This window comes from Bactrocera neohumeralis, chromosome 5, assembly GCF_024586455.1.
Source record: "Bactrocera neohumeralis isolate Rockhampton chromosome 5, APGP_CSIRO_Bneo_wtdbg2-racon-allhic-juicebox.fasta_v2, whole genome shotgun sequence".
In the NCBI taxonomy this organism is placed as follows: Eukaryota; Metazoa; Arthropoda; class Insecta; order Diptera; family Tephritidae; genus Bactrocera; species Bactrocera neohumeralis.
The window spans coordinates 42687510-42706564 of record NC_065922.1 but is presented as its reverse complement, the minus strand read 5'-3'; the positions used below and the strand labels follow the sequence as shown (position 1 = coordinate 42706564).

At 37.2% G+C, this 19055-nt stretch overlaps 2 protein-coding genes across 2 annotated transcripts; both read right to left on the bottom strand.

Annotated features, from left to right (window-relative positions):
- Positions 1-6342: 6342 nt before the first annotated feature.
- LOC126760579 (uncharacterized) lies at positions 6343-9266 on the bottom strand. Its single transcript, XM_050476324.1, has 2 exons — positions 7301-9266; positions 6343-6983 (listed from the first exon to the last, which is right to left on the bottom strand). The coding sequence occupies exon 1, from the start codon at positions 8799-8801 to the stop codon at positions 7566-7568; it is 1236 nt and encodes a 411-aa protein (XP_050332281.1). The 5' UTR covers positions 8802-9266; the 3' UTR covers positions 6343-6983; positions 7301-7565.
- A 6861-nt stretch (positions 9267-16127) lies between these two features.
- LOC126760592 (odorant receptor 7a-like) lies at positions 16128-17551 on the bottom strand. Its single transcript, XM_050476338.1, has 3 exons — positions 16685-17551; positions 16261-16618; positions 16128-16196 (listed from the first exon to the last, which is right to left on the bottom strand). The coding sequence occupies exons 1-3, from the start codon at positions 17434-17436 to the stop codon at positions 16128-16130; spliced, it is 1179 nt and encodes a 392-aa protein (XP_050332295.1). The 5' UTR covers positions 17437-17551.
- Between the last annotated feature and the right edge of the window lie 1504 nt (positions 17552-19055).

The window sequence follows — 19055 nt, the reverse complement described above, 5'->3', positions numbered from 1 at the left end:
TTATTTTATCCACATAGGCTTCAAGAGCTCTTTCAGGTTCTAGTGCATCGAAATTTTTCAAACCAATTTTGGCATTGGCGTTCGGTCAACACATCTTTTCCGTACACATTACATAATTAATAGTAAATCGGTAGAATATGCTGAAAATGCTATTTTCGATCTTCCAACTTCGTTAAGTCACCAAATAAAATGTCTTTCAAAAATTTAAAAAAAAAATCAAGAAACTCAGGTCAACAAGGAAGAACCCTCTGTTCATTTCTACTTATTCCAATTATCGCATTCAAAAATTTTAAAGTTGGCTTGAACTAATATATTTATGACTATATGCAATACTATTATGAGCAAAAAATAGTAAGACAATTATTAAATTCTTAATTTATTCTTCAAAATCTAAGTCGTCTCCCTTAAAGTAATATTCCTTGCCCCAATATACTTATGCCAACGTTTTTTCCAATCCTCGAAACAGTTGCTAAAGTCAATTTTCGGAATTGACTTTAACGCGCGTAGCGATTCACGTTTAATGTCTTCAATTGACTCTAAACGGTTTCCTGGAGCGATTGTTTGAGTTTACTGAATAGCCAGAAGTCACACGGAGCTAAATCAGGCGAATTCGATGGTTGCGACAAGATATTGGTTGAAAATTTGGCGGAAAGCTCACGAAGAATCAATGCAGTATGCGACGATGCATTATCGTGGTGCAAAAACCAAGAGTTACGGCTCATAATTCCGGCCTCTTTTTACGAATGGCTTCGCGCAAACAACGCATATCACTGACATATTATTCATGTTGACAGTTTAACCGCTCGGTAAGAATTTGGAGTACACCACACCTGACCTGACCTGCTTTGACGTGTTTTTTTCGGCTTCGGCTCATCTTTTCTACGATGCTCGGACGATTAATCGTCTGTTTACGGCTCGTAACCAAAGATCCAAGGTCTTTTAAAACATTCTGAACGTTTTGGCACCAGAAATTTGATTCCGCACATAAAATTTAATATAACTTTTTCTTGAATAATTTCACTCATCGTAAAAATCGCCGATTGTACTTTATGTACTTCAGAAAGATAAGCGTATACTAAACACTAATGATTATTTTGACGTGACATTGGGCACAGATGTCACTGACAGTCATATCAAACTACAAAAAAATATTTCGACAAATGGGTTTTCGCGCGAAATTTAAATTAAAAAGTTTTACAATATTTGCCCACAGTATTAGGGAACAAAGCTTGTATTGTTTTTCCTTAATTATTCCTAAATTCTAAATCGGTTTTTTACAGTCATAGTCCATGGTTCTTCATCATCTATTTTAATCTTAAAGAATCGAAGCCTGTGCTTTAAGCCATTAGCGTGCTTTCGAAGACGTCTCTAAAATCAGTATAGTGGATAGGTATCGATCTGCTTTGACTGATCTGACTTTTCAGAACTTGGCACATGGTGAATATCTAACATAAATTTTTGAAGAAAACAGCTTTAAATAATTTGTAATAAGTCATTCAAACAAGTAGAGGTCCAATTCTGGTATTATTTTTGTACTAAAAAAGTTGAATTTGGAGTAAAATCCGCACGCATTAAAAAACACTTGCATTTCTAGGCAGCCTCCTCCAAGATTTCAAAAATTCATTATGATTGAAAATCTTCTAAGAAAATTTGCAAGAGTCTTGTTGGGCCAATGACGATATGTTATGTTATATGAGTGCAGCGTTCAAAACTTATTTTACCGACACCAATCAGTTATCCCGAATATACTCTGATGTATCGAGGCATAGTTGATACTTTATTTCAAGAAACCAACAGTTTCCTCCACACATTGAAAATCTAATCTATCTCTGTACTTACATACATACATATATTGTAATATTGTTTAGCAATATAATTTTGAAAATTATGAGTTCATCTAAGATCAGCAAATATGCTACTTAGCAAATTGCTAATTCTTCTGATAATCCAATAGAGTTCTTATACCGAATAAAGTTACTCAATCATGTCTTGACACCACTATTCACCAGCTCTCTTAAAAGTTAACGCCATTGTGCTCTCTTCTCTTCGGCTATATGTTTGTAAATAGTTATGTATGCATGAATTCTTGATTTGTTTACATTTTAATTCTCAAATTAACCGTTAGCACACATACATATTCATGGGTATATTCAATTGACAGATGTTGTAGTAGTTGGATGATATAAGTTTTTTTTTATCAAATTGGTATTTCATTAAAAATACTTACAACGTTTATAGAAGAAGAAATGTCAAAAGTTTTTAGGGCCGACACTTTAATTATAATACCTAAATACAGTTTTCAAGTCAGCCGACCATGAACAATTTATAGAGAGTAAATGTACTTGATTACTTGGAGACATTGTCCACAACACAGGTGACTAATATCTGATCTATGTGGGCTAAGGGAAGTATTGACCGGATTCAAGACATTTTTCTCGAGTTTCAATAATAATTGTAGAGTTAAAGGAAGTGACTAACTTATTAATGCACTGAGTCTGATAGTTTCATATGGCATTATAAGTATTATAAAATATTGTTGAGTTAAATGATTTACTGAATCAACAAATGCTCGAGAATTTCTTTCAAACTTTCAGAGTAAATAACTAACATTTTAAAAGTTCACAGCAAAGTGTTAAATTTATAAAAAAAAAGTGCCAAACAAAGAGTGTTTACAGCAAAATCTTTCTTACGCAAACAATCGTCTGACTTAACTAGATGCTTTGCTGCGAATAAGGGAAGCAAACAATTATTTAACAAAATTGAATCAACAACAAAATCTATTTATGTTCTTAACATATGCCAAAAATATTATTTTAGGGCCCGAATTTCTATGGATTTACAAATTAAACATTAAAATTAAAGAAGTATGCGAATTAAAATTTTTGCGTTAAGATGGCAGATGCATAACTAAATTCGCAGAGGACAATTCTCATAAGAACTATTCACACTATAATAATGGATGAAATAGGATGATAACGATATTTAATCTAGAATAATGTCGCAATAGCCGGAACTACGGAAAAGTGGAAAAAAAAATTTTTTCACAAAATGGCGACTGCCTGAAAAAAAAAGTGTTTTTCTGGATCACTTTTTCTGACTATTTCGAATTTTTTATAAATAATAAAAAAAAAAATTGGAGATGGGGCTAGTTCCAACCATAGACAAGCCTATAAAGAAGACTCTATAAAAATTTCAAGTAAATCGGTCCAGTAGAACCTGAGAAATCGTGGGTATCGTTCCGAAAAAGTCAGTTGTGAGAAAAACGCGTTTAAAGTTTCGCGTAAAGTTTTCGTCTTTTGTTCGATTAGTTCCGGCCGAACCAGTTTGGATGCCGGGTCAGAATAATGCCTATATCTCTCCGAAAATAATTTGAATTTTGAAAAATCCTCTTGTACACATATTCTTGAATAGTTAAACTTTAAAAATATAAAAAAAAAATTTTGATTTTTTTTAATTTCTAAATATTCCAGAGACATTAAATTTTAATTCCGAGATGGTAAGAGAACACTTTAAAAGATCCGAATATGTATAAAACTGGGGTCCATATGGGATATACGTGGCACCGCCCAATACTTTTAGGTAAAATCACATATCAATCTATTTTAGGTAACGACCTGCTTTATACTGGATTTAACCGAATATTCGAGTACATGAAAATTCTTCTTATTTTACTCATAACAGTATATCTTTGTGACTACATAAAATAGATACAATTGAACGAATACTTGACCCGGCCCCCATACAACTAATATCGGGATTTTCGAACATCCGGCTGACTTTGCTCCATATGATTGGGGATTGAAACCCAGGGAACGTAATGATTAACGTGTTTCTAACAAAACTTATGCCGAATATGTCGGTCAGTGTATGAGTTATATAGATTATACATATGTATATATTAAACTTCTTAAAGTCCGATCATCTGGTTGACATTTTGGACCTTAACGTATTGCACCGAATTTGATGCCTGCAAGTAGCAAGAGTATAAAATGTTCGGTTGCACCCGAACTATTTGAGAGACGCAGTGACAAAGAGATCAAGTTTGTACAACTCAATTTAAAAAAAGACTCCTAAAAGAATGTATTAAAAGTAATAACTATCGAGTCTGTCATATGACTAAAAAATCTACTCAAATCCATGTCCTTAAAAAAAGTGAAAACACTTTTTAACAAATTAGTTTGCGAAATTTTCATGGATCGGAGCCAAATCTGCTGAATACGGTGGTTGATCGATGGTACTCATTGCGCTTTTGGCTTTAAATTCGGTCACAATTGTGTTCAATGGTGCATAATCAACGTTGAAAAAATCATGTATTGTTCTTCCACATTTTCGGCCCTTTTCGACGGATGTTCTCACGCAAACGCCTCAATACGGCAAATATAACTCCTTATTGACCGTTTGTCCCTCCAGCACAAACTCCTATTGCACCAAACCACGAATATCGTAAAAACAATGAGCATCAACTTGATTTTTGAACGGCTTTCAAAGCTCTCCAAGAATGTGGGATCGGAATTCACACTATCACGCATCTCCAAAGAGAATAGTTTATAGTACTCTTCTTGAAAAAATTCAGCTTTATCGGGACGAGTCGAGCAAGCCGCGTTTCATACTCAAAATAGCCGTCCAGAACGAGGCATGTTGCCAATGATCTCTCGACCGTCTTTAAAGGGGCCTTATCAGTGTGATACTTTCAAAAAATCGATTTTTTTTTTGCTTTTTCGATAGTTTAGTTCGGCAAGGTCGCACATAGAATAGTTTTTGAATGGCAGCGTCCTAAAGAACGACCACTGGCAGGCATAAATCGGATAGTTGAAATTTTAAACACGTTTTTCTCAATTGCTGACATCATAACTCAAGGATAAATTCACCGATCGACATCAAATTGAAACTGAGTATTCTTGAATATATTTACTACGATCTTGTTGATTGGTTGAAAATTGTCAATTTGGGAATAAAAAACGACAATTTTTTACCTAAAAAATGGATTTTTTTTCAGAACTACGCCATTTTGTTAATTTTTTATATTTTTATCTTCAACTTTAACAACCTTTTTGAATTTTTTTGTTTCAGCTACTCATTTTCGAAAAAAAAAAATTAAATATAGATGAAAATACCTTATTATGTCCAAAGAACTTCGAAACATTCGATCGAGTACTTTATTTAAAAAAAAAAATCATGAAAATCGCCTAATTTTTCATGAGTTACACTGGTATAGCCCCTTAAAGGCTTTGTACATACCCCTCGTAAGCTTCTGTTTTCTTAAAGACATGGAATTCACGAGGATTACGATTGATTTACTTATAACTGGACCAAACCGAACCAGTTCTAAAATCTTTATCAATTGAATTTTATTTGTTGGCTTCTGTTTAGCAACTTCGGACTTCATTATGTGCCATAACTGTTCAATAGGGTTCAATTCGGGCGAGTTTCCAAAATTCTAGCTAAATAGGATCATATACGCCAATATTGTATAGCTGTTTTATATACTATTTGTCCAATCTAAACTTAACCATTTTCCACTTTGGCTGGGCGCTGAGTCATTCTGGAAGATTATGCGATCTCCATAAGCATAATGCTCTTCAATTGCGGGTACTAAAAAATTGTTATAGATGTTCCTAAACATGGTATAAAAAGCAGCGCCAAATCATTTGTCTTTGATCAAACTTAATATTCTTTACTACGCAATTATCCTGGAACTTCTCACTTCCTGAACGGCGCACGTAAAGCAAATTTTGTGAGCTTGGCAAAATAAATTTGCTATCGTCATACCATTATCATTTTGATCCCAGTTTTGGTAGTTTTTGGTCCAAAAAAGTCGGACAACTTTCATTTTTTTATGTTAATAGTGGCTTTTTGGCAGAGTGTCTTCCATATAAACCCACATCACTAAGCAGCCGGCGTGTGATTTCGACACTCAAGCCCATTTGGTGAAAAATGTGCAGCTCCGTCCTTACAGAATGTGCTCTTTTAATGCGGTCGCTTAGACGTATCCGCCGCATAAAGTGGCCTGCCCTCTTAGTCGACTTTCAAGGACGGCCTGATATCTTTTTCCGCTCCAAAACATGACTATTCTCTTTTCTTTTTAGTAAAAAGCGAACAAAAGTTGAATGGCTACAATCAATCCTAACTGCTATTGGCTGAGAAATTCATTTTTCTTCATCTAATTCCAATATGCGAGTTTTTTGAGTTTCTTCCGATTATTTGGCGTTTTGCACAACTTTTCAAATACACAACCAAACCATGACCCTGTTCAGTTAGGTTTTTTTTGGCTCCCTGTAAATCTGTATAACCTGTGTACATGATATAAGATACAAACTTTTCATTTTTTTAATAATTTAGATATTTTATATTTTTGTAATTATTTATTTAAGTTTTTAAGAAAACCTTGAGATCTAGGTCTACACTAATTGTACATGAACCGTTTGTTAGTCAGCACTAAATATATATATGTGAAAAATCAGAAGACATGCTCCCGGAAATTCCTTAACCTTCTTGGATATCATTTCCTGTAATCATGTGTTGAAATTTAGTCCTCGAAGACGTCGAGTCGGATCCAAGCTCTCGATGAATGGAAGTACACCTCAAAAAAATGAATTTTCATCATCTGGTGCAAGCTCAATGTCAATTCTAGGTATTCTCTTATCATTTCGACGACCAAGAGACCTGAATTACTCAACTCAACTCAAACTCCGGTGGGTGGCGTTTACTTCGGCATTTCAAACTTAATCAATTGATTAAGCGGAAGTAGTATTTTTCCGATTACTTCAGTAGTTTCAGTAGTTAAAGCCTCCATCACCACCGCCAAAATTTCTATCAATTCCTTTAGGAAGCATTATATATGTAATAAAAAAAAACAGGCTGTTGAAATACTTCCACTCTCCACCATATATTGCTGATTGGTCTTGTGAAGCCCGCTTTCAATTTGGATTACAATTTGTTTAACTGTTCATGCAAATTTTAACATTTCCTTTCACCAGCTTTCTCTGAAAAATTAAAAAATAAAAATATTGTTTTAGATACATACATATGTACGTACATTTCAACAAAACAACATTTTAAACAAATTGATTTCTCATTATTTGAATTTTTTCTTATATGGCTCAAGGGTAAAATTTTAATTTACTATAAGTAACTTTTAAATTCAATAGCTCTTCGAGCAATGGTCGATGTTGGAAGTTAATGAAAATCCCCGATTTCGATATAAGAGCTGCCTTTCAGTCTTAAATGATATCAAGGACAAGGGGCGAAAATTTCCATTTACAAAAAAATAAATTTTCGCTATATAAAAAAATTTACTCACCTCTAGCATGCCTCTGCTCAGGTCTCAGACCAAGCAGCTCAAGTTCGCATCCGAAATTGCAAAACCGGAGATGCTTCTACGTCGTCGTCATGCGGAATGTAGGCTAGTGGTGTCGATTTTGGTTCAATTCTGACCCGAAATCAAGTTCTAATTACATTTATATTTTTGGGCGCAAGCGACCTATGGTTACTTGTCCTTAATTAGGACAACGTTGGCTTCGTCTCTTTCTAGACGAAGCAAGCATTCGGCCTTTGTGTGCATAGGGTTAACCTGAAGGATTTTCATCCTCCAGAAGTGAGAGATTCGCACCAAGGACGAATCCACCACCTGAAGTTTGCGGGTCATCCTCCCTGTCGTCCCACGGTAAAATTTCAAGAACAACTTTTTCGAAACCATAGCTAACGACTCCTTTTGCGTGATTAAGAGCACCGAGCGACTCCTTGTTTAGGAGTAACAGCACTTGCCGATACGGTTTCTGAGTATAATCCAACCTGATGACCCTCCAGTCGTGAGTGGGTAGTGAAGGATTGCAATAACGCAAAATCTCCTCAATTTCTTCAGAACTAGAAGGTTCAGCTGGGAGCCAGACGCGAGCTCGTGGGCGGAGTGGAAGATCCTCTTTAGGAACCGCCGCGAGTCTTGCTCCCTGCCAAATTTCGCCTACTCTGGCTACTGCTTCCTTATAAATGAATGCCGACCGTTCGTCGGCACATCTGATTAGCTTATGCAGTCCATAATGCCAACCGGCACTTTCACACGTTGGAGGTGGTCCAGGATTTCTCCTGACCACTTTCATAAAAACCGCGGATATAGCCGCCGCTACTCGCTTCCACTCCTCTCGAGAAATAGCTCCATCTTCTCTGCTGCGGTCAAAGACACCAAGTTCTATTGGACCGAAGAGTTTAGCGTTTTCGTTAAACGTAGGTGCCGGTCCTGTCCGTGCGTTTTTGCTGAAGGAGGCTTCCTCCTCGTGCGACCTATGCCGTTTACGCGCAGATTGGACCTCTCTCGATCTTGCTCGCTTGATTTCTCTACCGCTCAGCACCCGTTTGGCCCACTCGAGAGTGCTAGCATGCTCCTCAGATTCTTGCTTAATGTTTTTGCCACCATAGCGCTGTAAAATCTTGGTTGCCATGCGACGATCCGATTTCAGTTTTCTACGTTCTGACACGTGTTTCTTACCGCGGCCCTTAGCGCTTGCTGAGGTTCTCGAGCCACTACTAATTGGAGCAGAGGTTCCTCCGCTACTGCTGGCCATTTCGTCTCGCACGGCAAACTTACTTGCATTACTTGTGGGCAAACTCCAGTTTCCTTCCACTGAATTACCGCCTCTTGCGGGAAGAAGCCACGTTTCTGTGGAAATATTTGCATTAGCTCTTGCGTAGACCGGTTCCGTCCGCATAGGTAATGACAGCCATCCTGATACATTATCCAATTCGGAATAGGCCGGTCCCCACCTACCTTTTCCTTCGTTTATTTGTTTTGAGTTTTTAGTATTCATGTTTCATGGGTCCCCACTCAGAGCCGCTATCCTTCTCCCGGATAAGTAGTCGCTTTTAATAGTCCCAAGGTTATCTCAATTACGAGGCCAAGGCGAGGGTTGACGCACGCCCTTATAAAGCTATGCGTTCAGAGCCGACCAGCGTAAAGAGGGAGTCGTCTCAACCTGCACCTACCACACCAACTTAATGATGACGGGAGAGGAACGTACTCTGAGGCCTGCCAGGGTTTTAACGGGACGGAGGCAGCCTCAGCATTAGCCCGCCAGCCATTTCTGCAGGGTGTCACCCCTACATACTGAGGTGACGGAATACCTCGGCCACCAGCCCAGGAATCAACCAAATCCAATAACAGTCATTTTGTTCAAAGTCCATGTCATTGCAGGGTCAAATATCTGTAGTAGTCTAACTGGCCGTGAAGGCCGCAGGTCATTTAGCGTTACCCAGAATGCACCGCGTGGAGGCGACCTGCCTTACATTCCACTATACATAAGAAAATAGCCGGAAAGGTTTTTTTTTACAAAAAAAAAATCGATTTCAAAATATCAAATGATCGTGATCCGATAACTTTGAATACTATTACCATAAATTATTTATGTTTTTTTAATTTGTTAATATTTTTCATTTTATAATAAAAAATTAATTGATTTTTTGCACAAAATCATCAAATTTCACAATACTAAGTAAAACAAAAAAATATTCTGGATTTTATGATTGCAAGTGATGATGAATATTGAAACAGTTCTCGTGCAGTACATTGCATTTTTTCCACTTATAAGCCGTTTGCGAGTGGCAATGAACACACCTCAATCGTCGTTTCTGATGGGTTTTGCAGATGACGTGTTCTCAGATGTTGATTCGTGGTCTATCTTCCACTTCAGCATCTGAATCTGCTTTCTCTGGCTGCTTTTCAACGAACGTCAAAAGAGCTCGCATCACTTCCGATTAAAATTCGATTTTGTTGAGATTTGTATTTATTCTAATTAGCGATGAGACAGTACATTTTCCATGCATTCACTGGACAGTGTTGAGGCAATTCGTGAACAGTACCACCCCTTTTCACCCGTATGGCAATACGATAATTGAAGATAGCATTGTCATGTAAGTCTATACCTCCCATATGTTTATTGTATTCTCATAAATTTCGAGGTTGCAGGCTGGTGATTATTAAAAAAATGCATTATTTTTTTCTTTTCGCGAATATTTGGAAGCATTTTGTGTTAGCCCAGATCCGATGAAGAATGACACTTCGAAATTGTCCTTTCAGCGGCAAACAGAGATCTTGTTCAGAGAACGTATAATATATATATATTCTACATTCTCTGGCAGCATGCAAAAGATGGTTTTAACGGTTCAGAGATAATGACTTTGATGTGAGAAACGAAGAACGTGGAAGATCACCAAAAAAGTTTGAAGACACCGAACAGCAAGCAATATTGGATGAAGATGATGCTTTGTGTCAAAATCAAATTGCAGCCAAGTTAAATATTACGCAACAAACAATTACAGACCATTTGAAATCTATGGGAAAGATCCAAAAGTGTGGAAAATGGGTGTCACATGAATTAAATGGAAGACAAATGGAGAACCAAAAAACACGTGTGAAACTTTTCTTCAAAGACAAGAAAGAAAATCAGTTTTGCATCGAATTGTCACTGGTGATGAAAAATGGATCTATTTTAAGAAGTCCGAACGGAGAAAATCTTGGGTTAATCCAGGACCACCATCAACATCGACTGCAAAAATAGATCGATTCGGTAAAAAGGCAATGCTCTGTTTGGTGGAATCACAAGGATGTGGTATATCATGAGCTTCTAAAACCGAGTAATACTGTTAATACTCATAGCTTCAGACAACAAATGATCAATTTGAACCATCGGTTCAGGATACAGCGTACTTGGCTGGGGGCTAGTACCCCCACACGCTGTATTCACCAGACTTGACCCGTTAATTAAATTGTGTAAAATATGGGAAGAAAATCAAAAACAAACCACCGGGATCCAGATATTCGGTACTTAGAGGTTTGAACTGTTTTGGTTGCTTTTGGACAATTTTTGGACATAAGGTGGCACACTTCAAAGTTTTATCCCGTTACAAAAACAACAAAAGTAACAATTAGTTTACCGTTTGCAAAAGTGAACATAAAAAAGTCGCTTACACGTTTGCTAACATATACCCGTCTTGCAGGGCTCTAGTCACTATTTCAGACTTTTTGAAGTAAAGTCTTAATTTGTGAGAACTTAGTGTTTAGAAAACAGCCTCTAGTCTTTAGTCACAAGATATTGTCTCAAATTTGTCACTTGATAGTTATCAAGCTACAAAACTAAAAAGAACTATTGTTTGCCATTTTGAATGTACACTAGGGCGTGTCATTCTGAGTCAACCTTTTTTTTCAACTGAAAAACAGGCTAAAAACTTTCGAAAATGTGAAAAAGAAAGTCACTCAAAAGATGAGCTCTTAATATTAATATTAAGAGGTGCCAGTTTCAAATTTTCTGTTTTCCATATAAATTACATGGAAAAAAATCATTTTTTTTTGTGGTGGTTATTGTGCGGAGGTTATTATATTTGCACGCGATGGCTGCCAGTAGGGATGGTAAACTCGATTCCGATTCTACGGGAAAATCGAGTTTTCACGTAAAATAATCGATTTTTCGAATGTCAAGAATCGATTCTTAATCGACTTCGACTACTGAAGATCGATTCCGAAAAATCGATTATTTTACGGGAAAACTCGATTTTCGAGTAGAATCGGAATCGAGTTTACCATCCCTACTAAAATTATAATTTGTTATTGACATATTTAATTTCATACAAGTGTAAATGCATCTCTAAATAACGAAATTTAACTCGTTTTCAATCGAGATTTTTGTGACTGTCACGTACTGAATTGCAAAATCGGCTCAAGTCACAAAAATTGTCCCTAATCTAAAATCTCAAATTTAGAGACTTGTGACTGTATCACAGCACCGAATTACTAAAAAATATCGATACTGGCAACCCTGTGAGATGATGAGACTTCTGTAAAAAATATCCAAAGCCATAAGCCTTGAGCAATGCTTGCAACCATTGTAGAATCATACAAGTAACAAAAGAATCATATGGTCGTCAACAGCTGATCGAAATAGTTGATTTTTCGTCACAGAGAATTAAACAAAAGACTTAAAAATAGTAAAGAGGTTGCAATATAGGCGTTCGGTTCCCCATTTTCACCCATACAATATATACAATACTAAACAAAACTAGTTGTAATAATTTAAACAAAAATAAATATATTCTTCAAATATTTTTACTGAAATAGGAAAGATTTACCAATATTTTGATACAATAAATAAAATTGTAATCAAAACTATTTAAATTACATCTTTATGAATTTTAATAATCGAAATAGATTTGAAAATATATTTGAAAATTTAACAAACGGCAACACACTCTTGCCTTTTCTAAGGCATTTGGCCATTTTAGTAGTAGAATATTTAGGAAACCCTAATGAAGTGCCTGACCTTTTGCCCTGAGTCTCCCTCATTCTATGGCATTCTTAATGTAATTTCTGTCATTCTATAAGCTTTCGCCTGTGTATATATGGGTGAAAATGATAGGATTTGTTACTTGTAGTTTTATACAATGCTTGCAACTCATCAAATTCAGGAGAGTGGCAACAACAATAAATACGAAATTATTTACACAACTGCACCGAATAGCAGAACTTACTTGGTTTGCAGTTATTTTCCTTTAATAAATTTGGAGTTCATCGGGCTTTTTCTCGCGCTAGTAATTGATTTATATTCAAAAGTTGTGTTTTGTTTTCATTTTATTGTAATAAAATACATCGAATTTGTACAAAATGTCACACACTATACCACACATTCTGTTATCAAATTAATTGCTTGCGCTTATATTTCAGGCATTCGGGAGCACTCTTAAAAGCATGTTTGGCTTTTCGTGGATAATATTCGAGTTAAATCATTCTTCAGTTATGCCATACATATGTATATATTTGTGTACTCTTAACTTTTTCTATTTTAACAACACAGCGAATGAAACCTTAAAAAAAATAAATTTAAACCGTGGACGAGCGTTGCCTACTCAAAAAACATGTTTCACACAACACCGCACAATGAATTATGGATATTCACCATGAACGCAACGAAAAAGTCAAGAACTCAAGCGAACGCTATATTCACTGCTCAATAAGACTGCATTCAGACGAGGGCTATTTTTGTCGCTCATATCCGTCAAAATTCTCTTTTGGTGTCACATGCGAGTAAATCTTTTATGCGGTGCACAAAAATATTTTTGATTAGCTAATTTTTTTGACATCATTTACAGTCTTACGTCATAGCCAGATATCTCCAATAGCTGGAGAAATTTCAACACAACATTTTCATTATTATTTTCATACAAAATCAATGCATATAACCGGACATAAGTACGTTGCAATGACCGAAACTGACACTATTTTGGTCTTTCAAATTATCGCTAATAAAGAGTGCAATTTATTGTTCCCGCTTTTTTAAATTGTCAAATTTGTTTTGTGGGTTTTTTTAAGAATTCGTAAAATGATCACAGCAAACAAATTGTACTGCGCTGGTGCCGTCTGGTTTACGGTAGCTCTACGGTAACTTACTATAACTGTCATTCATTCATTCCTGGCTGTTCAATATATATATAGTTCTGAGTTGCAGATTCTGACTCGATAAATACATTTTAAACACTCTTTTTTGCCGGACAAAAACATTGCGACGGTGGTTGTCGAATTATGAGGAATTTCACTGTACATATTTGCATATTACATAATATTCATTTGAAACCATTGCTCTTGGAACCATGAAATGAATTTCAAAACGAAAAGGAATGCCGAATAGCGTAGCACTTAACTATTACGAACAAGAACCCCGGTCGTCAACAAAAACAGCAAAAACAGTTTGCGTGTGAGCATAGTCTAATGGAACTGCGAAACTCACCACTGCAGATTGAGTGAAAAACGAAATATACTCAATGTTTAAGGTATTGACAGGGGTGAATGGAAAATGAGTGGAATCCTAAAGATTCTCAACTTGTTATATAGATGATGTTCTTAAATTTATTTTTTTGTCCCTTTATTTATGGATATGAATGATGGTTAGTAAAAGTTTTATTAACGTTTTCGCTTAATTTTGGCTGTTAACTTATGTATATATTATATATTTGTGTATGTACTTACATACATATATGTATAAGTAGATGTGTAAGTGAACAAATGAGCAGCGATAGCAACAGGTGACATTCTCCATGTTAAGAAATGCCAAACTGCATACAACTATAAACGACACGACTAACATAAGAATATCCTGGAGAAGACAAAATCTCATGCAAATACATAAAGAGTGATCCATTTCTCCATTTCGATGCTTCATACTTTTTTAAAGAAAAAAAAACACAGAAAGTTCAAATTTAAAAGGGAATGTTTATTATCAGAAAGAACATTCATTGGCATTCTTGTTGAAATCAATGGCGCCGAGATGACGAGCTTCAATTTCAGGCATGAAATTGTCGGGCGCGATAACGGTGGTCATTGGAGGTTACGGCCTCACCGGCAAATATGGACCAACCACACCAAGCCGTTGTGTTCATCCGAATGAATCTCTTCTGATTGCTCTTCATACCGAACGCGATAATTTTGCTTGTTTACATACCCATTGAGCCAGAAATGGAACTCATAGTTGAACAAAATTTGGATCGAAAACGTTGGATTTTCTTTAAAAAATTTTTCAAGAGCCCATAAAACGAAGTGATGTCGCTTTAGAAGGTCCGAAGCGGCTTCAGTTTCCATAAAAGCCGTATTTTGAACGCTTTCAATTTAAGATCTCGACGAAAAATGCGCCAAGTCCACAGATGTATGCTGGGTCTCTAGATGGGTGATAATGGTGCAAATAGTACGCTCAGTAAAGCCGATTTACTTGACCATAAGTTGAGCGAAACGTGCGAAACACATTCTTTACAGAACGTGAATTTTCGTAATAAAGTTGAACGATTTGTAAACGTTGTTCAGGCGGGTTAAGGAAGTAAAAAACAACCTTGAGTTTGAATTTCCAAACACCCTTATCTTAGAACAAAGGAAATGTATATAAGCAAACAATATATTACAAGGTGCCTTCCAAAGTAAACAGGACTTTTTGAATCTAGCGCCCCCTGGTGGCGCCATCTATATGTCGACTGATGCGTTAGAATCTGCTATCTTAATCGATTGTCCAGTGAGAATTTCATGACTTTTCATCGATTGAAAGTGGAGTTATTGCGTTTTAAGTGACAGTATGTTTGTGTTATCGGTGCGAAAATGAGCTTCAAACAAAGAGCCAACATTAAATTTTGTTTTAAAATTGGTAAAACTTTTACCGAAACGTTTCAATTGATGAAACAAGTTTATGACGATGATTGCCTATCCCGTAGCAGAGTGCACGAATGGTTTCAACGTTTTCAAAGTGGTCGTGAGGACATAAATAACGATCAACATGTGGGCCAATCAAAATCCGTAATCACCGGAAATTCCATCGAAACTGTGCGTGAATTCATCAAAAATCAGCCGAAATCATCATTGAAATAGAAAGGAACATCTGTAAAACATCGATTTATAGCATTTTGACCGAACATTTGGGCTTACGAAAGGTGTGTGCACGGTTTGTTCCGCACTTGACTGACGACCAAAAATTGCTCAGAATCCAACATTCGAAGGACGATTATTTGACCAAAAATTACATTTTAACCATTAACCACTCCCCGTATTCACCTGATATGGTACCTTGCGACTTCTTCCTTTTCGGAAAAATGCATTTGCCCATGAAAGGAAAGCGTTATGCAGACGTGGAGGCCACGCAAAAGGCTTGCACCGGCATACTGGCGGTCATACCAGCCAACGAGCTAAAACACTCGTTCCACATGCTTTTCGACCATGCAAAAGTTGTATTGAAGCAGAAGCAGACTATTTTGAATAAAATAAATTGATTAAATTGTTCAGATCGGATTACTATAGCATATATGTAGCTTCCATACAAACTGAACACATAGTTACTAAAAGAAATGCACCTGTGAAGGGTATATTAGCCGAAGTTAACGTTTTTTCTTGTTCTTTTCCAAATTTATCAAATTAACAAAATAAAAAGAAATTGTGGAAGATGTCAAAGTATCATAAACTTTTATTTAAACCGATTTGTCCTTGTTAAGGATATATGTATGTGTCGGCGAAGTGGGACAAAATAAAGTTACGAAATTGAAGAATTCGAAGTACATCTGAGGTACACTGTACATTACATTTTTGAATAGTTGAGTTCAATATTATGTCTGATGCTTTGTTACTTCAGATTCTTACCCACTCCCATTTTCTGGATAAATGTATAAAGAGTGAATGAAAACTTAGCAATCTGAAAATATGAAGAGGACATGTGGTATACGAGCTTCAAAACACTTTCATTGATTCCAACTTACTGACACATTTGTAGACAAGTTAATTGGCACTAACTTCAGAGCGAACAACGGTATATCCGCCTGAGAGCGATGTAAAAAATATAGCAACATCGTGTTGAAGCGTTTGCCTTGCGAAAGCCAATTACAGTGGAAAATCGACATGGACAGCTGCTCGCAATCCGACTGCAAGTGAGTAGCGTAGAAGCAAGTGGGAAAAGTTTGCAGCAATACACAAAACATATAGGTGCCCGAAGCAATTCTTGTAGCGAAATCAGCGAAAATGAAGATATTTATCATGGTGGTGCCTAAGATAGCTGCAGCGATGAAGAACTGGACAAAGAGCGTTAAGGACATAATAGGTTCCACGACGCTCACCAATCTGCGATTAAGAGAGGCCATATTTGGAGCCACTTACGGCAATTAGTATGTACTCAATGCTAAAAACCTTAATATCTCCTGATGTGTTATAATGCAATCCTGCAGCTCATGATATGTCTCCTCCTGGCTTTTATTTGTTGTCCCCAAGCGCCTGACCCGATTCGCCAACAATTGCACCTGTGTACGTATAATATAGATATATACAGCTGGATATGAGTCATTAAGTATTTGATGGAATAGTAGAAAGAAGAGCATAGCGCCATCGAAGCTAGCTTGCAACCAATACTCCCAGCTTGAGCGATGCCAATCCACAAATGGAATATACAAGGTTAGCGGCGCATGGCCGCCCAGCAATGCGGTGACCACAGTCAGTGTTTCGTACATCATATATGAGATAATGTAGCCGAACACGATGCGATTGCCAGTGATTGCACAGGCTCGTATCTTGGCCAAGTCCTCGGGTTCGGTGTAGCGTGCATCTAACTTCGACAATAGCGGTTCAACACTGCGTAAACGTCCCAATGACAAGGCCAGTGTGATGCTCTTAATTGGCACACCGATGACGTTGAGAGCCGCCTGAACACAATTTAGGATCTCCATTACCGATAAGATATTTCGATCACGTATCCAGCCTACATTGAAGATGAGCGGCGAAAGTAGGACGGCAAAAAGCGTTATAATACTGCCATAGAAGTAGTACAGCAAACGGCAGTGAGGTGGTGGATTGAGACCCACAAATCGAAACGTGTTGAAAAGATAAATAACTGCATCGCGGGATGCGAACACGCTGCGACCACGACCTTTAACCAAATCGAACATTTTTCAAATAATGTGCTATCCTATGGCCTCAACATTTTTATATTGAGCTATTTATTGGGTTTGGTAAAATAGCAGCACTCGACACCTGCGCTCATTCAGTTGCATTTTAAAGTTTAGCAGCTAGTACTAACTTTACTATGCAGACCTCAGTGTTGTTGTATTCACCAAAAAAAAAAAAAAACTACTGAACCTTACTTACTCACACAAATAAATGTCGCAATAAATGAATTATTAATAGGAAACACTTCGAATTGCTTGCGTGATATTGTTTACAAACAAGTCCTAAAGTGGAGTGAGACAACAACCGTTTGCTAATCAATCCAAATTTTCGCCTATAATGTAATATGCATATGTATGTATAAAACTTAACCGGATATCGTTTTATTCATGGCGATATAGACAGAAAAGACCTAAACCTCTGCTAGAATGTCATGACGTAGCTATCCAGCCAGGTGATGGCGAGCTCGAGGTATTTCATTCCGCCAGTCCCCGAAAATATATACCATATATACATTAAGTATGCTGCTTCCTGATGAAACCCGTTTGGTATTAGGCGACTTTAATGCTTACCACGATCTTTGACATTCTAGCCTGCCGATCTTAGGGTCTTAGAGCTGGCTGAATATACATATGTATACACAATTTGTAATTCTATGCAATGAATATCGACGCACCAAACTGATCGAAGGAGTACAGACTTGACTTTAACATTGCAGTCGATGGCGTTGAAATTTCGACTGTCAATAACCCTCAGATTTTAGGTATCTTCTTTACCGACTCCCTCTCAGAGAATGGCGTACTTGAAGTCAAATCACCACCCATTACAGATGAAGAGCTCGAGTTGCAGCGAGAATCAAGAGTGACCCTGGCGCACCTTCGTTCTGGATACAGTAGCAACTAAACTTCTACTTATACAGAGTAAACCCCGACATATCAAACATACATATGTCCAGCATGCAACGAGTTCCCCCATGCCTCTAACCACCCCTTTGCATGTCCAGCTAACCCTACACATCTGACACACCCATCCCTCTGGTCCGACCCCGCATGTTCCTGAGCCTACCGTTGGATGACCTCGATGATAACTTATCTGACCCTTACCACACTAACAGGGACTAGATAACCGTTAACAACAACAATAAGCTCCAACCGGAAGTATGGTAGTGGTTCGATAATAACATAACCTATCCTAACTCTTGCATAAGATCATTTGCCCCTTATTATCTCGATCAAGAAAGCTTCTAAATTTATTTGTGTGGACAATCGCACCTTCGTTAACGATAACAAAGCTAACTGGGTCGGCTTCACAAATTCTGATCTTTTCATCCTTGCTGGAAGAATTGAAAAACTATAAATGAGCAACACCTATATGGTCGCCTTGATGCAGTGGTACGCAGATGAGGAAACTCCAGACCTGCCAGAATACTGCACTCCGGACCACGACGGGATGCCTTTTGATGTCTCCTATCGAACACCTACACAGAGAGACGGTTATGCTCCCGGTTAAGGAGCATAATGAACTCCTCTCCAAGCAGTTCCTGCTGGGATGTTTTCGTAGAAATCATCCTTGCAGCCATCTGCTTGAAGCGGAACCGCCTCCAAGGAGCATCAAAAGGTCC